This window comes from Chrysemys picta, chromosome 1, assembly GCF_011386835.1.
Source record: "Chrysemys picta bellii isolate R12L10 chromosome 1, ASM1138683v2, whole genome shotgun sequence".
Classification (NCBI taxonomy): domain Eukaryota; kingdom Metazoa; phylum Chordata; order Testudines; family Emydidae; genus Chrysemys; species Chrysemys picta.
The window spans coordinates 26,539,224-26,559,759 of NC_088791.1; the positions used below are offsets into that span (position 1 = coordinate 26,539,224).

Genomic DNA, 20,536 nt, shown 5'->3' on the forward strand with positions numbered 1-20,536 from the left:
ATGTGTTAGAACCACTGATGTTTTAGTATTCCAAAAGTGTTATTCTACAGTAGAGAGCCTGATTCTGATCTCGCTTACCCGGGTAAAAATCAGAAGTAACTTTATGGAAGCCAGCATAAAATGATGTGAAAGGAGAATCAATCTCAGTAGTTTGATCTCTTTTACATTTCACCAGTGTTACTTCATATTGCTTATATTATGCTGTATCAGACAGTGAACTGTGAAGGCCAGATCCTTTGTTGTTTACAGTGACTAACTCAGCGTTTCTCAAATGCGGCCACCGTGGCCGCATGTGGCCACCAGGGGGTTTTCTTGTGGCCACAGACTCCTGGACTATGACTGGGAAGGGGGCAAAGTAGAGCCCCTCCCCCTCCCTGTTGCTCCTGGATGCACCACCTTGGTGATGGTTGCTGGGGCTGCCCCCCTCTGTAGACACTTGGGGCACAACGCTGGAGAAACAGGCAGCCAATGAGTTCCCCACCTTCCCAGGGGTGGTGGGGCTCAGGGTCTGGGCTTCAGCCCTGAGGCGGTAGACTCTGGCCTCAGGGCTTTGGTCTCCAGCACCAGGTTCCAGCTGCGAAGCAGCAGGCCCCAGGCTCTGACTGCGCGGCTTCAGGCTTTGTCCCCAGGCCCTGTCCCATTAGGCTCCGCTCCCCCTCCCCCGACGTTGACTCCCCCTACCACACATCCAGGGCTTAATTTGTCCCCAGGTTTGTGGGGCTGAGTAAGTCTGCTGTGAAAAGGGATACTTGTATGTTTGTTAATATCACTTTTCACAACAGACTTATTAGATAGCAATAAATAAATGGATGTGTCTATGTGCATATTTATTTGTTTTTCCTAAAGCTAATTAAGTATTTTAGGAAAAAGTGTGAGAGTGGCCACCAGCCAGAGTTGGTGGCTGCACTCTGACGTCACCAAAACATTTGTCCTGAGAAGCCCTACCTAGGGGCTGTAAAGCTAATGAATCCAGCCACTGGAGATATCCCCAGTGAAAAGGGATTGACTCAGAACTGGAATATCAAGTCTATGCCATTCACCCTCACAGTTCTAGTGTACATGGTGTGGGCTGGACTATGCTGCACTCTAATTATTCTCAGCTGTCAGAATGGCCCAAGGAGTCATAGACAGCCAATTGTAAGGCCTGGTTTACACATAGTTATTGTACCAATTTAACTATTTTGGTCAAGGTACTGATTTTTTTACCCAAATAGTTAAATTAGTAGAACCCGTCATGTGAACACAGTTATACAGGTATTAAGGTACCTTATACTGGTACAGCTTATTCACATAAATAAGATATACAGGTATAAGCACCTTAACACCTGTATAACTGCATCCACACTAGGGACTTGCACCACTTTCAAATTGATATAGTTAAAGCAGTACAAAAACTGTGTGTGGACAAGCCCGTAGTTAGAGCAGTCCTGAGGCTGCTCTGATTTCTCTTGGGGGGTTGAGAATACAGGAGGCACAAAGGTAGATTCAGTCAACGTTGTCTCTTTCGCTCTTTTCTTGCAAGCAAACACAGCTAATACAGATCAGAGACTTGGTTCCTCAACCTACTGTTTGATATTTTTAAAAACTACAAAGGAAATATACAACATTGTTAATTTGAAATAAATAAATAGAGTGTAATCAGTTCACAATGGTAAAAATATATTAAAAAGGTCAATGCCAGAATGTTGGTGGTGAAAAAGATCACATGATGAAAAAAATGTGTCACTCACACTGCTTAATTGAGGGCTTAATGAAAATTTGGAATTCTGATCTGGATTTGCTATTGTGGAGTAGTTTAGCCAGTCTTTTTGCCAGTGTCTTGTGAATTTGCATGCATGACTTCTCCACTAGCTGACACCCAGCAATGCACATTCAGGAAAAAGATGTGGAAAAATCCCAGATCTAGGATTGTACAAATCACTAAAGCTCGATGAGTTGGGGGCGAGAACGTGAGTCTAGCCAGCCACATGTGGCACAGTAACTGGCATATCTTTGTCATACATGGCAGATGCCTGCTCAATTAAGGAAGAAATTGTGATTTACAGATGTACTTCCAAGGTATTTTTCTGAGTGCAAACTTTGATCCCCGCCCCCCTTGAACTGGCACATTTTTTAAGAATTTAGATTGGAGTGAATGAAGTCAATCTTCATTGTACACACCATGCCTGGGCACACATGGCAGAAATATTCGGAAAAGCATGCAATGTATGTACAAAACTGTTTCATAATTAACAACATAGGGGACATGCACACCGGGAGAGTATCCCACAACAGGGTGCTCACACTATCCTCAGGTAGATAATGTTGATGCCCTGAACATCTCGCCTGAAACCTACCAGCAGAGGTTCTGCAGTGAGAATTCCTGTTTGGGGCTAGGCCCCAGGCCATTGCCCAAAGTCTGGAGGAACATTGCTGGTGGCGGATCCAGCCAGAGAAATGCACGAGGGTTCAGGTGGAGGAGAAGATCATCATGGAGCTGTTCATGCAGATCCTCCCCACAAAGGTGTGAGAATGGGTGGTGAGAGACAGTCCCAAAACTTTGGCAGAGACCATCGCTCTGGCAGAGAATTATCTGATGTCCCATGGGTCCGAAGTAGAGACACCAAAGATCAATTCAGCACATCCCCAGGGCCCATACACTACGGAGCCTCAAACCCAGCCGAAGGTGTCCTGGGGAACTTGGACACCCAACCCAATAGAAAGAAGTACAAAGACCTAGAGAGGAACCCAGAAGCCCACCCTCAACTGGTAAGGAGGGATCTAGGCCTGGCAGAGCGACCTCAACCAAAGGGGCCAGTCTCCTTGGGAGAATTAAGGACCAAACCACATTCTACTGGGGGGGCCTGTTTCGCATCGGGGCAACAAGTGTATATCCACCCTCAACTTAATGAAGTAGTATTGGCAGATCCTCTTGATGCCTGAGGCAAACGAGAAGACCGCCTTCTTCACTCCATTTGGATTATATCAATTTAAGACTATGCTCTTTGGGCTGCATGGGGCTGTGGACACCTTTCAGCGGTTGACGGATAGAGTGTTGCAGCTGTCTGGATCACGTGCAGTACCCTACATCAAAGATATTGCCATCTACAGTGAAGGGTGGGCCGACCATAAGGCACTTTACAGCAGTACTACTACTTCTTTTGTATGGCAATAGTGGAACAGTGAAAGCAACAGCATGACTACAGTTAGATCTTAAGGTCTCTTATCCAGTCCAGAGCAGAGGGGGTAGTCATGTGAATGGCCGCAACACCTCCAGGATGAGCTCAGACAACAGTACTCTTAAGGAGGCAGGATTGACAGCCAACCCAGCCAAGTGCCGACTGGCCACCCAGGAATTCACCTACCTGGGATATGCAGTGGGAGGGTGACCGTTATGCCCTCTAATGGACAAAGTCCAAGCCGTAGTGGACTGCTCCACCCTTTCCACTGAGAAGCAAGTTCATTCATTCCTATTGGCGATTCATCCCAAACGTCACCACCCTTGCTGCTCCCTTAACAGATCTGATCAAAATTCTGCACCCAAAAGGATCGATTGGATGACAAACTGCAATGAGGCATTCAGAACACTGAAAAGCCAGTTGAGCCAGGAACCCGTACTGTTCCATCTAGATTTCACAAAGCTGTTTGTCTTAGAAACAAATGCATCCAATGTCAGGCTCAGAACTCAGAGGAGAAGAACATCCCACCTTTTTCCTCAGTAGAAAGTTGTTCCCACAGGAGGTTGCATACTCAGGATTGAGGAGGCAGCCCCTGGTACTGAAATTCCAATGTCCTGTGATATTACTTATGGGGGCATATAACTGACCATGCACCAATCCAATGGCTGAACTTCATGAACAATCAGAACCCATGCATCATGCAATGGTACCTCTCGCTGCAGCTGTATTGCTTCCAGGTGTCCGACTATGCAGGTGTGGAAGATAAAAATGTGGATTTATTTTCATGGAGACCCAGAGCAGCAATATGGCACCACAGCTCTGGGTCTGAGGGAGAGGGGGTGTGATGGGGTATACAAACCCCACACTGGGGCCAGGTAGCCTTGCTCTTACTAGCCTGCTGAGCATGCTAGAGTTGGAGGAGTGGGTTAAAAGTACTCTGAATGCCAGACAATGGGTGGTGGGAAGACTGCAGGAGAGAAGAATCCTTCTCCAAGGAGGTCAGACAGAAGGTGGAGCCTGAGAGGGGACCACATAGCAGGTAAGGCCCTCTGCAGCACCTTCCCCAACCATCACCCACTTTAAAAAGCAGCAGGTGTTGCAGTGCTCTGCTCATTTGGGAGTTTGTTTGTGAAGCTATTGACTGATTGGACTACAGGAGCCATGCCCCAAACAGAAGGGGCATATAGGTAGGAAGTAGCCAGTGATGAGCTGCCAAAATCTGAACAACCAGTTCCCTCCTCATCCCACAATGGGGTCGTGGCCCACCCCTGCCCCCTGGGACTCCTGCCCCATCCAACCCCCCACGTTCCTTGATGCCCCCCACCCCCGGGACCCCTGCCCCATCCAACCACCCCTTCTCCCTGTCCCCTGACCGCCCCTGGAACCCCTGCCCCGACTGCCCCCTGCAATCCCATCCAACCCCCCCTTCTTCCTGACTGCTCCCCCGGGACCCCTTGCCCTCATTCAACCCCCCCGTTCCCCGCCCTCTGACCGCCCGACCCCTATCCACCCCCCCCCCGAACTCCCTTGCCCTCTATCCAACCCCTCCTTCCCCGCTCCCTGCCCCCTTACCGCACTGCCTCCTCCCCCGCTCCCTGCCCCCTTACCGCACTACTCTAGTCTGGAGGTGGCTGGTGGTGCTACAGCCGCGCCGCTCGGCTGGAGCCAGGCCACGCTGCCGCCACACAGCACCTGGAGCACCAGGTCAGGCCAAGCTCGCAGCCTGGTTCCCGCGAATCAGCTGTTCACGTGGGAAGCCTGGGAGAGCTGAGAAGCAAGCGGTGGCTTCGCGCTCAGGCCCAGGGAGATGGAGTGGAGGTAAGCTGGGGCAGGGAGTGGTTCCCCTGTGCGCGCCCCCTCCACCCTGGTGCGGGCAGCCCCGCCACCCCAGCTCACCTCCGCTCTGTCTCCGCCTCCCTGGGCCTAAGTGCGAAGCTGCCGCTTGCTTCTCCACCCTCCCAGGCTTCAGTGCAAACAGCTGATTCGTGGGAAGCGGGGGGAAGGGTGTGGGAGAAGCAGGGCAGAGCATTCAGGGGAGGAGGCAGAGGCAGAGTGGAGGTGAGCTGGGGCTGGGGGGCGGGGCGGGGAGCTAGAGCACCCACAGGATCTATGCCTAAGGTGCTACATTTGGATAATGTGCTCCTGGGTCACTTCAACTTACTGGTTAAATGTAGAAGCCCTTTTAGAACCGGTTGTTCCGCACAGGACAACCGGTTCTAAAATGGCTTCTAAATTTAGCAACCGGTTCTCGCGAACCGGTGCGAACCGGCTCCAGCTCCCCACTGGAAGAAGCCCAGGGTGGCAGATCTAGGCTTTCTACGGGGAGGAACCTGCCAATGTTACTTCCCACAGGGCTCTTGGCTGGGATCTGGTGGGCGCCGGTATCTTTACCAAGCTCCACTAGCCACTACACCACCCAGACTTTCAAGCTTCTAATCGCATGGGAACAAATGTCACCTGGTGATTAGATTGACAAACTCATTTAATTTATCACCTAAAACAGAGTACAGGCTTAGAAAAATGGAAAGTTAGTGAACTAATCCACTCTCTTCTCTGGCAGATGCAACGTTGGTTTTAAAAGGGATTTTTGACAAGAAGCATTATGTGAAAAACAATAACAGAAAATGGGGAAATGGCAGAAATGCTAAGTGACCCTTTTGTTTTAGTTTTCACCAAAATGGTTAGTAGTGATGGGACGACTAACAGTGAATGTCAGTGAAAATGAGGTAGGATCAGAGGCTAAAATAGGGAAAGAACAAATTAAAAATTATTTCGACAAGTTAGATGTCTTCAAGTCACCAGGGCTTGATGAAATACATCCTAGAATACTCAAGGAGCTGACTAAGGAGATATCTGAGCCATTAGCAATTATCTTTGAAAAGTCATGGAAGACAGGAGAGATTCCAGATGACTGTAAAAGGGTAAATATAGTGTCAATCTATAAAAAGGGAAATAAGGACAACCCTGAGAATTACAAACCAGTCACCTTAACTTCAGTACCTGGAAAGATAATGGAGCAAATAATTAGGCAATCAATTTGCAGACACCTTTGCAGAAGATAATAAGGTGACAAGTAACATGGATGTGTCAAGAACAGATTGTGTCAAACAAAACTATTAGGGCAGCAAGCCTTGTGGATAGGGAAGAAGCGGTAGACGTGGTATATCATGACTTTAGTAAGGCTTTTGATACTGTCTCTCATGACCTCCTCTTAAACAAACTAGGGAAATACAACCTATATGGAGGTACTTTAAGGTGGGTACATAACTGGTTGGAAAACCATTCCCAGAGAGTAATTATCAGTGGTTCACAGTCAAGCTGGAAGGGCATATCAAGTGGGGTCCCACAGGGATCAATTCTGGATCCGTTCTGTTCAATATCGTCATCAATGATTTAGATAATGGCACAGAGAATATACTCATAAAATTTGCAGACCACGCTGGTAGGAGTTGCAAGTGCTTTGGAGGATAAGATTAAAATTCAAGTGATCTGGACAAACTGGAGAAATTATCTGAAATAAATAGGATGAAATTCAATAAGGACAGATGAAAAGTACTCCATTTAGGAAGGAATAATCAATTGCACACATACAAAATTGGAAATGACTGCCTAGGAAGGAGTACTGCGGAAAGGGATCTGGGGGTGAGAGTAAATCACAAGCTAAATATGAGTAAACAATTTAACACTATTGCAAAAAAAGGAAACATCATTCTGGGATGTATTAGCAGGGGTGTTGTAAGCAAGACGCGAGAAATAATTCTTCCGCTCTACTCCGTGTTGATTAGGCCTCAACTGGAGTATTGGGTCCAGTTCTGGGCAATACATTTCAGGAAAGATGTGGACAAATTGGAGAAAGTTCAGAGACGCAACAAAAATGATTAAAGGTGACTGAAAAAATTGGATTTGTTTAGTCTGGAGAAGAGAAGACTGAGAGGGGACATGATAATAGTTTTGAAGTACATAAAAAGTTGTTACAAGGAGGGTGGAGAAAAAATGTTCTCTTTAACTTCTGAGGATAAGATAAGAAGCAAGGGGCTTAAATTGCAGCAAGGGTGGTTTAGGTTGGATGTTAGGAAAAACTTCCTAACAGTCAAGGTGGTTAAGCACTGGAATAAATTGCCCAGGGAGGTTGTGAAATCTCCATTATTGGAGCTTTTTAAGAACAGGTTAGACAAACACCTGTCAGGGATGGTCTAGATAATACTTAGTCTTGCCATGAGTGCAGGGGGCTGGACAAGATGACCTCTTGAGTTCCCTTCCAGTCCTATGATTCTATGATATATAACTTTTCATTTGCTAAATTACCCACATTTGCTAAATTACCCAGTTTTTGCATGAAGTTTAATCATAGTTGTGTGCTGGTGCTACACAAGTGTAATTTAAAAAAAACAACAACATATAGCGCTGCTTGCTAAACATGTATGTGCTGGTTATGTGTCTTTCAGGTATAGTAAGTGATGAGTTTTTGCAACAAAAATTACTGATAGTGTGCGTCCAACTATTTTTTTTTTTGCTCTTTTTTCCCCTTCTAAAATCCTAAGCCTATGGGCCACATCTTTTCCATGTTCAATTCCTTTAAACAGAAACTTTGCAACTGCTTAAATTGATATGTGAAAAGGAATCTTTAGCTCCTGATAAAAGAAAATTAACTGTATTCTTAAATAGAAATCTTGTTGCCTGACTCTGATACCCATACTCTTGAGCAGTTGTCTTCAGTGAGACTTCTTATGGAGTGAGGTACTATTCAACATCAGTGAGGACATTACAATCTGGCCACTGGACTTAAAAAACACTAGTCCCCATCAGCTGATAGGAGCAGTATCTGACGCACATCAGTCCTTCCTTTACTTCAACATCTTCTTAACTGGTGAACTGGGGTTATGTATTCTTAAAACATCAGTGATGAGATTGAAAGCACAATAACGATAAAAACCACTATAGGAAATGACTTGACTAAATACACTAAACAAGCAGCACAGGATTACATTCCAAAATCCCATATGCAGAATTTTTCAATTTAATGTAAATTACTTTACTGAAGCAAAAAAGATGATTGCACTTTATCATGTACTATGAGTAGATTGCAATGTACAGTAGAAACAGCATTTATTTCTACAAAGGCTTATCAGAGGCCATACAAGTCTTATTATGGGGGGAAAGAATGAAGCCATAAACACTACCTTACTGCCCTGAATTCCACATCTGTTTCCTGTGCACTTGCCAAAACACTACCAATATCATTAGTGAACTTTGACGACACAACTGCTTTTTGTGAATGAGCAATAAGATGTTAACAGCAAGTCACTTGTTATTCAAGCTTTCATATATTTTGCAGCATGAAGGGGAGGATTCTATCAGCTTTCCACACAAAGAGATCTCATTGAAGTCAATGGGAGTTCTGTGCATGGAGGGGTTGTAGAATCAGGCCAATGGAGAGCATGCTCATGTATCTACCAAACAGCCTGCAGCCTTTCTATCAGGTACTCTGATCTTGGCAGATCTCATACACTAAGCAGGCTCATGATGGGAATGGAAGATTTCTGAGGAGCTATTTGGTGCTACAGGAAGTATTGATGATGATTTAGTAGATAGCACTCTTGGTGTACACCACAAATATTTCTATAAATATGATGAGATATTTCAGGATTTTTGTACAAGTGCCCTGTCCTGGATGGCATCAGACCTGCTGAAATCCTTGTAATTATGTCACCCTCTAGGAGGTTGTCTCAGATAATAAAACTTGACAGCTAATGGAGATTCTCATTTAATTCCAGTGGCAGAAGTCGGTATTTTTAGAACAGAAGATATAGACATCTGTTCTTCATGCCATATGTTTATGGAGTAGCTTGCACCCACTACATCTATATGTATTCTGCAATGGATACATTATGCTCACCTAAGTCACATTTAGAAAAATTGGGGGGGAGGGGACTATACATTTGTGTAAATTGAGTATTTTTGTTACAAATTCACTGACTTCAAGAAATATTGTTTACAATGATTCTATGAGAGATGTCACATTCATCTTCACCATCATCATTTCGGTCATAATGATATAAAACTGAAGGGAATTGCATGGGTAGGTGATGGAGCAGATATAATTGGCAGCAATACTACACTTTGGCTGACAAATACAATGACTGGAAAACACTTAGTGGAGAGACTTGTATTCATTTCAACAGTTTTGTACTGTTTTGCTAAAAGGAAATGGTTATATGTTTTCTGCTACATGATCTTTGACATGACAACTGTTACAAACCCCTGTTTAATTTTGGTAAATTGCAGAAAAGTTTGAGTTAGATGAGATGGACAAGAAGTCAAATGCTACTTCAAAGAGGATTAAAGAAAAAAAGAGCCAAATTCTGCAAGGGGTGGTGGTAGCTCAAAATACACTTCTTCAATCAGAATTTCCCTGAAAGTGATTTTTCTATTACTACATGCATTGATTTTTTTTAAAGTACAAAACAAAATTAAGCAAACCTTAACTGTGGCCCCAGGGAAGAAAAGCCAGTTGCCAGTGTCCACAGGATCAAGATTATCTTCTAAGACAATTTGTCTGTGAGCAGCATTTATGATCAGAATGTTATCCAATGCCCAGCAGGCTTCATACACTTCGCCAGCATGTACATACTCCTGTTTCCACTGAAATTGAACATTCTCTCCTTTGGCATCTTCAGGAAGGTACAGGATGTGGATGACGGTGCTGACATTGGAAGGGGCTCTGTAGAACATCAAGATACAGAATCAGATCAATATCAAGCCAGTGGAGGTTTGTCTGATCAAAGTGATTTACCAGATGGGATATAGTTACACCCATGTCCTAACATGTCCATAGATTTTCTGTGCACAATAGAAAATAGTTTTAATGAGCATGGAGTTCAAGAATAAATCAAGATAATCCTGTCCAAAATACATGAGAAAATGAAGAGAAATAAACATTCATTAAAAATCTAATGGTACTTTAATGGAATGTTACATAATGTTCTAGGAAAACCAAATTGATTTTACTATGAATTATTTACAATGGACACCATTAAAGTCAGAATTTGCCAACAGATTTTACATGGTGGGATCTGACATTTTACAGTTTCAGCCTCTGCTTAGAATAGAAAATAATTGTGGTAACCATATGGTATCTCTTACAAATTTTGACATTTTAACAGCAACCACTGAATATCTGATTATAAAGGAACATGCTGCTTTATAAGCCACAGTCTAAGGCACAGGCCCTGCACCAGAATTTACAATTAGCTCAAACAAACAAACAGAGAGCAATAGGTGTAAGAGGGCATGGAGCCCATAGAAAGAGGGACTCATGGAAGAAAAGGGTTTTGAAAGACAGATGAGGGATGCCTAATGAGCTAGAAAGGAGAGGCTGTTTCAAATGCAGGAGGAAGCTAAAAGAAGGTACAAAACTATTTTTTCTATAAACGTTTATTACATTTTTAAAACATATACACAGAAAAACAAACTATACATAAATTTGTCATAATACATAAACTTCTCATAACATATTAACCATTTACAACCTAGACTTAACTATACTTGAAACATTTAATTACATATTGTGACAGTGCCCCCATAAGGCTTTATGGGAATATGCTTATGAATGTATATATGACATAACTGGAATATGTTTTATGCTACATATGCCATGTAACCTCTGTAAAGGTTATGATCTACTGAATCTATTAATCCTATTTGTATGCATGTCATTTTTGTATTCAAAGTTATGAATATTGGCTGTGTACTTGCTTGATTTTTAAGTAGCCTTTGTAAAGCATTTGGTCAGCTTCTTGAGAAAGGAATGTGCAAATTAAGTGCCCAGTTAAGAAGCACTTAAGGGACAATGGATCTTAGAAGGCTCTAATCCACATAAGAAATTTACATGAGGACGTTCAAGGTAGCAGGTAAGCAATGGCTGCTGCCTGTAAAAACTGAGTCATGCATGGACATGTGATTTGCCCATGTGACTCCAAAACTCCATCTTGGAGCTGGACTTTGCATAGGAGAGAGTATCCACCCACAAGAGAAAGTCTATTTAAGCCCGTGGGAGACCCCTCCATTTTGTCTTCAGCTGGCTAAAGAGAGAGCCTCTCCACCCCCAAGGATACCTGAAAGAAACCGGAACAAAGGACAGTAACTACAGGGAGTGTGAGTGATTGCTGGACCTAGACTAGAAGGAGACTAGTCTGTAAAAGGAAGCTTACTGGAATTCCTCTAAGGGTGAGGTTTTTATCTGTACTCAGTTTACTGTATTAGCCTAAGACTTGCCTGTTTCATTTTATTTTACCTGGTAATTCACTTTGTTCTGTCTGTTACTACTTGGAACCACTTAAATCCTACCTTCTGTATTTAATAAAATCACTTTTTAATTATTAATTAACCCAGAGTATGTATTAATACCGGGGGGGGAGGGGGCAAACAGCTGTGTATACCTCTCTATCAGTATTATAGAGGGCAAACAATTTATGAGTTTACCCTGTATAAGCTTTATACAGGGTAAAATGGATTTATTTGGGGTTTGGACCCCATTGGGAGTTGGGCATCTGAGTGCTAAAGACAGGAACACTTCTTAAGTTGCTTTCAGATGGGCATGTCTGGCTCAACAAGACAGGGTGCTGGAGTCCCAAGCTGGCAGGGAAAGCAGAGGCAGAAGTAGTCCTGGCACATCAGTTGGCAGCCCCAAGGGGGTTTCTGTAATCTAACCCGTCACACATATAATATGAATTGTTAAAATATAAATCAATTATTTGTATTGCACAATTCGCAAACAAAATTGGTTTATAAAAATCCAACTAGTTATATTATTAAAATAAGATAAAGAACAGAAGCAAAATTCAAAGGAGGGGATAAAGATGAGGGAGGGAAGGAAGGAAGTAGCGAGGGGGGGCAGCAAGGGAGGGAGGGAACCCATGCATTTAATAGGATCATTCAGACACTTCCAGGGAGACAGCCCATATGTCTGAGAATTTTTCTTGTTTTTTTTCTGTTACAGTATACAATTCTTTCCATGGTGGCCAAGCTTATGATGCCTATACTCCAGTCTTCAATTGTTGGATTTCCAATTTTGTAGTACTAGTCTTTTTTAGCAATTATTAGTGCTCTTCTAAGCCAAAGTTTTTCAGATGTATTCAGCTTCCAATTAGAACATAAGAACATACATAAGAATGGCCATACTGTGTCAGACCAAGGGTCCATCTAGCCCAGTATCCTGTCTACTAACAGTGGTCAATGTCAGGTGCCCCAGAGGGAGTGAACCTAACAGGTAATGATCAAGTGATCTCTCTCCTGCCATCCATCTCCACCCTCTGACAAACAGAGGCTAGGGACACCATTCCATACCCATCCTCGCTAATAGCCATTAATGGACTTAACCTTCATGAATTTATCCAGTTCTCTTTTAAACGCTGTTATAGTCCTAGCCTTCACAACCTCCTCAGCCAAGGACTGTGCGCTGTGTGAAGAAGAACTTCCTTTTATTTGTTTTAAACCTGCTGCCTATTAATTTCATTTGGTGGCCCCTAGTTCTTGTATTATGGGACCAAGTAAATAACTTTCCCTTATTTACTTTCTCCACATCACTCATGATTTTATATACCTCCATCATATCCCCCCTTAGTCTCCTTTTCCAAGCTGAAAAGTCCTAGCCTCTTTAATCTCTCCTCATATGGGACCCGTTCCAAACCCCTAATCATTTTAGTTGCCCTTCTCTGAACCTTTTCTAATGCCAGTATATCTTTTTTGAGATGAGGAGACCACATCTGTACGCAGTATTCAAGATGTGGGCGTACCATCGATTTATATAAGGGCAATAAGATATTCTCCATCTTATTCTCTATCCCCTTTTTAATTATTCCTAACATCCTGTTTGCTTTTTTTGACTCCCGCTGCTCACTGCGTGGATGTCTTCAGAGAAGTATCCACGATGACCCCAAGAACTTTTTCCTGATTTGTTGTAGCTAAATTAGCCCCCCATCATATTGTATGTATAGTTGGGGTTATTTTTTCTAATGTGCATTACTTTACATTTATCCACATTAAATTTCAGTTGCCATTTTGTTGCCCAATCACTTTGTGAGATCTTTTTGAAGTTCTTCACAGTCTGCTTTGGTCTTAACTATCTTGAGCAGTTTAGTATCATCTGCAAACTTTGCCACCTCATCTTTTACCGCTTTCTCCAGATCATTTATGAATAAGTTAAATAGGATTGGTCCTAGGACTGACCCTTGGGGGACACCACTATTTACCCCTCTCCATTCTGAGAATTTACCATTTATTCCTATCCTTTGTTCCCGGTCTTTTAACCAGTTCTCAATCCATGAAAGGACCTTCCCTTTTATCCCATGACAACTTAGTTTACGTAAGAGCCTTTGGTGAGGGACATTGTCAAAGGCTTTCTGGAAATCTAAGTACACTATGTCCACTGGATCCCCCTTGTCCACATGTATGTTGACTCCTTCAAAGAACTCTAATAGATTAGTAAGGTACGATTTCCTTTTACAGAAACCATGTTGACTTTTGCCCAACAATTTATGTTCCTCTATGTGTCTGACAATTTTATTCTTTACTATTGTTTCAACTAATTTTCCCAGTACTGACATTAGACTTACTGGTCTGTAATTGCAAGGATCACCTCTAGAGCCTTTTTAAATATTGGCGTTACATTAGCTATCTTCCAGTTGTTGGGTACAGAAGCCGATTTAAAGGACAGGTTACAAACCCTAGTTAATAGTTCTGCAATTTCACATTTGAGTTCTTTCAGAACTCTTGGGTGAATGCCAGCTGGTCCCGGTGACTTGTTACTGTTAAGTTAATCAATTAATTCCAAAATCTCCTCTAGTGACACTTCAATCTGTGACAATTCCTCAGATTTGTCACCTACAAAAGCCGGCTCAGGATTTTAAACATCCATTATGTTTAAAAATATGTTTAGTTTGTAACACAATTGTATTTGATTGGAAAACATTAACTCTGCAATTATGTTATTTCCAAAACATACAGGTATAAGAGCATTCCCAGACCATCCAGGTTAAGTTAGCACCAGCTGAATCACATTGCCAACACTTATTTAATTTAGCAGCTATTTTGAAGATTTGGGGATGGATCCAATGCATCCTCCATATGATATTCTATGGGGTTAATCTTAAATGGAGGTCCAAGAAATGGTTTGGTGCACTGGCTAAAATTTGTTTCCATTGGTTAGCAGAGAATAATTGTCCTAGTTCCTGTTCCCATTTTTTAGAGAATCTGTGTTTAATTTAAATTTGTTGGCTAAGTTTGCATATAATGTCATAGGTCTTGGCAACCTGAGTAATATTTGGAGAAATGAAAGCAATTCAGGTGGGTCAAGCCAGTGCAGGCATTGGGCCAAACAGATGGGAGATGGCATGTTTAGGCTGGATATATTGCCACTCCTTCTTATTTTCTAGATTGAACCTTTCTTTTAATATTTGTAAAAGAGAGGAAGTTATTTTCAATAAATTGACTGATGGTCAAAATCCCTTTCCTGATCCAATCTGGCCAGATGAATATGTTGCCTGCTATATAGAGTTTCAAATTATCCTAGATAGAGGCCTCACTATATAGAAGGGGGTGATTTTTAAATTAAAGTAGACATGTTACACCAAGTATTTTTGGCTTCCATAATAGCTGGTAATTGTTCATTCAGGGAACTGGTAGTAATCTGAGTCCAGGAGAGCCACTTCCAACTAAACTCAATGAGATCTTCATGGTTTCCTTCTTATCCCAATTTAACTTGTAGCCAGAGAATTTACCAAAGTTACCTATTGTTTGTTAGGATATAAGAGGTAGGATTGGAACATAACTTTATCCATGAAATTAAGGATTTCCCCAACTCACATTTTATCCAGGGTAAGAAACAGATACACCTCTACCCTGATATAACGCTGTCCGTGGGAGCCAAAAAATCTTACCGCGTTATAGGTGAAACCGCGTTATATCAAACTTGCTTTGATCCACGGAGTGAGCAGCCCTGCCCCCCCGGAGCACTGCTTTACTGCGTTATATCCGAATTAGTGTTATATCGGGTCGCGTTATATCGGGGTAGAGGTGTATCTGCAATTCACTCTGTCAAAAGTTCTTGCTGCATCAGTTGAAATCATTGTATGGAAACTGCCAGATTTTTGATGGAATGCCATAACATTAATCAGCTGATGGGTGTTATCTGAACCATACCTTTTCAAAATAAATCCCACCTGGTAGGACTGAACCATATTACTTATTACTTTTTCACGTTTTTTGGCCAATATTTTTGAGAGAATTTTTATATCAGTATTGATTAAAGTGATGGGGCTATAGCTGTTACACTTTTGTGCATCCTTACCCAGTTTTAGTACAGAAATTAGGGTTTCCCTCAGAATAGGAGGTAACCTACCTTTCTTTAAGGCATCTTCATAAATGAAAACAGTTTAGGGGCCAGAATTTCTTTTAAAGTTTGATACAATTCTATTGGTAGGCCATTAGAGCTGGGGGTCTTCTTGGACTCATTTCCTCCAAGACATTGATTATTTCTTCTGATTGCAAGGGAGAGGCCAGCTTGGTGTCCTGCTTTTCTGAGATTTGTGAGACATTAAGAATTTTAACAAAATTATTCAGTTCTTTAGGTGTGGAATAATTATTGTAAATAGCTTGGTAAAATTTCAAAAATTGATCATTGATCTCCTTTTGACTACTAATAAACTTCCCTTGTTCTGATTTGGGTGATGCTTTTTGGGACCTTTGACCTCCCACTATGAATCTGTTTGTAAGAATTTTCCCCATTCTCTCCCTCGACTCCCTGTACCTTTGTTTGAGTCTAAAAAGGGCAAATTCTGCTTGTGCTGAAGTCAGCCTATTTACATCATGCCAAAGATTGATTAATTTTTTAAAGATTTTCTTGGGAGGGGGAGTGTGCACATTCTAAATCCATAGCTTTAAATTGTTTGGTTAATTCCAGGAGCTGAGCCTGGCTAGCCCTCTTCCTACACACTGAGTAGGAAATGACCCTGCACCTAACAAAGGCTTTTAGTGTATCCAATCATGTGCCAGCAATGCCCCTCTGCCATGTACATTGGCCAAACCGGACAGATACAGACTAACACGGCTGCTACTCTGAAACCCTAGTATGTCATTTGTTTAAAAGAAAACTGGAATTTCTTCTGTGGCATAGTTCTGAAAATGTTTATCTTTCAACAGAGGAGTTCAGTCTTGACCTTTTACAGATCCAATTTGTCTCAGGGTGGGGGGGGGAATTGTAGTATCACTGGTGCATGTGTAACTCACACACTTCCTGGGTGTGGTGCTCTGTCCCCCTCTAGTGGCACTGAGACCACTTTTAGAGATTAATGAGGCTGCTACAGCCTTAACTGAGAGTCATGTGGCTTTTAGGTCATGCAGTAGAGGGTCATGCATTTAGCTCCAGAGCTCCCAGGTTCAATCCTGCCTGCTGATAACTGGGATGTGTCAGCATTACACATGGTCAGAGATCATGATAGACAATTTTATTATTAAGCACCAAGTCCACCAGATTTGTAAGAAATCAGGCAGAAATCTATTCATTAATAGTAATGTGGGGAGGAAAAAAATGTAAAATCCCTCATTGTAGGGGGTCTGCAACCACCATACATCTTTCAACCCTGATTCTTCCATAGAACCTTTAATAAATGTTTCTTGCATGTGATTGTGCACATAGGGCTTGGCCTGACTTATCTAAAAAGCAACACCTCATTAAATCTCCTGCTATGATGATTGATTATAGTGGAATATTAATTTGGAAAAAAAATGTTAAAAAAACTTGGATCATCTTTGTTGGGTCTATGTACATTTAGTTAGGGTATACATAAAGTCAAAGATCTTAGCATTCTCCAGCAAAAATCTACCTTCCTCATCTTTATTTACATCTAGAATTTGTGAAATTGAGTCTCTTGTGAAACACTATTGTTACGTCTTTGGTGAGGAGGAGGAGAAATTGTTAAACACACCTTTCTCCATCCACTCCTTCCTAAATTTCTCTGCCTCCAAGTCATTAAGATGAGTTTCCTGTAGGAAGAGAACATCTGCTTTCAGTATTTTTAGATAAGTGATAATACTTTCTTTTTATTTGTTAACTCACCCCTTCTATGTTCCAGGAAACAAAATTTATAATATTATCCATAAGGAGTGCTGAGGTAAAATATCTCTTTATCAGGCACCTGAATAGTGTCATTGCTTGGGCCATTGTTAGTTCCAGATTTAGTAAAGGTATATCTGGGACCCCCTCACTGCACTGAGTTATGAAGGGGAGTCAAAAGGGAACAGAGGAAGACAGACCAGGAAAGGTAGAAGATAGGTATAACATGAGAAACAGAAATGATCAAAATTGACCAAGGATTACTTAAAATATACATATCTGTTACCCAAACTGAAATAGGATCGAATGTCTAGGAAACTTGCAAGGGGATGGACTCATCACTTTCTTCCCCCAAAATACCCAACTGGGATATAGCTAGAGTCCCATTAAGTTTATAAAGAGGAAATAGTCTCATGCCAATGGAGGCCATGGTTTCTGCACTATTCACAACAAAAAAGGAGGAAGATGGCTAGCATCTCAACTTAAGAGCAAGTCTAGGGTGGAGATATGAAAAAGATGTACAAATTGTTTAAATAATTCAGTTATATTGGAATAAGGTTATTTGCAAATAAGGGTGCACTAGCAGAACAATTCTGCCGAAATTTCACCTCCCTCCTACCAGAGCCTTGTCCAGGCTGGATTATAGGGTGACTGTACTGCCTCATAGTTAGATCAGCAATGTAAATCAGCATAACATTTTTTTCAACTAACTGAACAAAAATAAAAACTAAAGAACCTGAACTATTATTGAAAAAAACAATTAACAGTATCATACATACAACACATTCTCAGGCATTTTGGGGACTCATAACCAAAATAATTATTTGTGGATAGGATTTTAGAAGATCAGATTTCTTTACAGTTGGGGAATTGAAAAGATTCTTCATTACAATGTTTAGATCTGGTATCTCTTATAAGTGCACATTTAGGGCAAATTGACTGAATATTTCCAGAAAAACCAGAAACCTAGGAAATTAGATGGGTATGAAACGAAGTAAAATCAGTGGGAGGAGGAGTGATAGATTAAAGAAAAAGGCGGTGGAGGGGTTGGAAAAGATACCAGGAGGGAGAGTGCCTCAGATAGAAAACAAAATCACACTTCTCTGGTGAACCTTGCTGATCCATGGGTGCACAGGTGCTGACTTTTGTTTCTGCCAGTGGGTGCTCCTCTCCGCTCCTGCCCCACCGTGTTAGCAGTGAACGAGGCCTTGGGGGGGGGGGGAGGGAGAGGGAAGAGGCCAAATGGGGGTGGGGCCTCAAGGTGGAGCATGGGTGGCGCCTAGGGGAGAAGAGGCTGAGTAGGGGCGGGCCTCAGGGTGGAGTGGCGAGCGGGGCCTCAGGGCAGAGCAGGGAGTGGGGCCATGGTCTGGGCACCAGGACCCACAAAAGATTAATCCAGTCAGTCCTGGGGGTGCTGACCACTCCCTATTTTTTTGATGGGTGCTTGAGCCCCGGAGCTCATGGCTGCTTCCTGAGTCTGGATGGAGGGTCAAGATGAGATCCTTCTCCCCAGCTAGCTCCCTCTGAACGTGTAACCAGGGAAGTTCAAAGAAATGAAACTAAGGGGTAGGGAGGAGACAAAATGGTGGATTTGCCCTGTACAGTTGGTTGCTAGACTGAGAATTGACTTCCAACATTGCAGTGACTGATCTGGTAGAGTTGTTTTAATGAATCCTGTCTATGTCTTCTGCGGAGGGCTTTTACTGTAGTGAGATCAGATACCTGCCAGCTTCTTCTGCTGTCATAAAACTAAGCATCTTGCCTTCCTTTTTCACTTTGAAAGTAGCAGGGAAGTAAACAGAGTAGTTTGTTTGATAGGGCTCAACCCTTTGATAAGGCTCTTGATGTAATGAATTTGTCCCACCTGTCCGTCATGTTCTTGGTGTAAAAAATCTGCAAAAATCATCAGCCTGTGTTCCTTCCATGTTAGGTTTTTAAGTTCACTGTTTTTTTTAAGAATGAGTTTCTTAATATTGTATTTTAAAAATCTTACAATTATGGCCAAGCCTTTGCCTTTGGAGAGGCTTTTGGGGCAAGGGCGCAGTGGGCTCTCTCAATATCTAAGTTCTGATCAGGAGGGAGAGACTGACAGCACCGACAGAATGGTGCATAAAAATTGCACACACCTCCCTTTCTCCAACCCCTCTGGGAGACCTACAATTTTCAGATTGTTTCTTCTTGATCTTCCCTCAAGATCATTAACCTTCTCCTACAGTGCTTTAATAGTCATTTCCTGTTGCTCTGAGGTTATATGTATAGTAATCACTGTGTTTTGTAGTGAGAAGATTCTGTTCTCGGCTTCCTCTAGTCCTGATGCTAATCCTTGCAAATTAGCTTCATGTGTGCTAGTAATATTTTTTATCTCCGTTTTATCTTAAAATATTTTTCTCAAGATCCCAATCTCAAGTGACCACACTGTTGTAGCCAGTCCACAATTTCATCTAGTCTCAGAGGAATAGCCTTTCCCTGGTCAGAGGACTGACAGCTTCTGTTTTTTAGGATTTTGTAGAAAGTCTGGAGATGGAGAAGCATCCATAATGATATTACAATAAAAGAACAGAGTTGTAGAAAAATATCTCATGACTATAAAATGGGAGGGGGGGAAGCTGATGGTTACGGATTTTAGGAGGTGGGGAAGGGAGCTGTAAAGTTATGCAGCCACTATCCCTCTAGCAGCTCCTGGAAGTCAACAGCACAAAGCCATTCTAGTCTAGTCTTACACTGTGCTCATCACCATAGTATGTGAGCACCTGGGTGTGAATAGGAAACAAAGGGATAGATTTTGATCTAAGTTACACCAGTGAAGATTTGGGGAATTTGTTGGTATGTCTTATGAACTGTGAGATATTAGAGGCTTTTTATATGCATCTGTGTCAGACTGCAGACTCCATTTTGGATGTGGGGTTCTTTACCTTCTTTGTTACCTCTTTACCTTCATGTTGGACTGAAATTCCAACAGGGTAGTGGTACAGCACTGACAATAGGGGGTCGTTAAATCTGGATTGTCCTCCACTGAAATCTTTCTAGACAAAAGGCTGGCAGGGGAGACATCACCTAACAATGAAATCACTAGGTAAGACTCTGTGGTAGGACTCTCTGGTCACTTGTGGAGGCTGACCAGGGAGTCACTTAACTGAGGGACTGGAATTTTATAAGAGGCAGAAACTGCTCCATTTGTGCTCTCTTTTTGGACAATTTTCACCAGCTTGAGATGTTGGAAGCTTCTGCAGGAGCTGGATGAGGTAAAGGGGATGGGGGGGACCCTGCC

General features: G+C 42.3%; 1 protein-coding gene across 2 annotated transcripts in view; it reads right to left on the reverse strand.

The window, feature by feature from the left end:
• The window catches only part of RELN (reelin), a 452,511-nt gene that overhangs the window by 184,197 nt on the left and 247,778 nt on the right, over nucleotides 1-20,536 (reverse strand). For both annotated transcript variants that reach the window (XM_008172472.4, XM_065557727.1), the window contains exon 10: nucleotides 9,639-9,879. In XM_008172472.4, coding sequence (XP_008170694.3) covers nucleotides 9,639-9,879 — 241 coding nt within the window. The remainder of the gene's footprint in view (nucleotides 1-9,638; nucleotides 9,880-20,536) is intronic.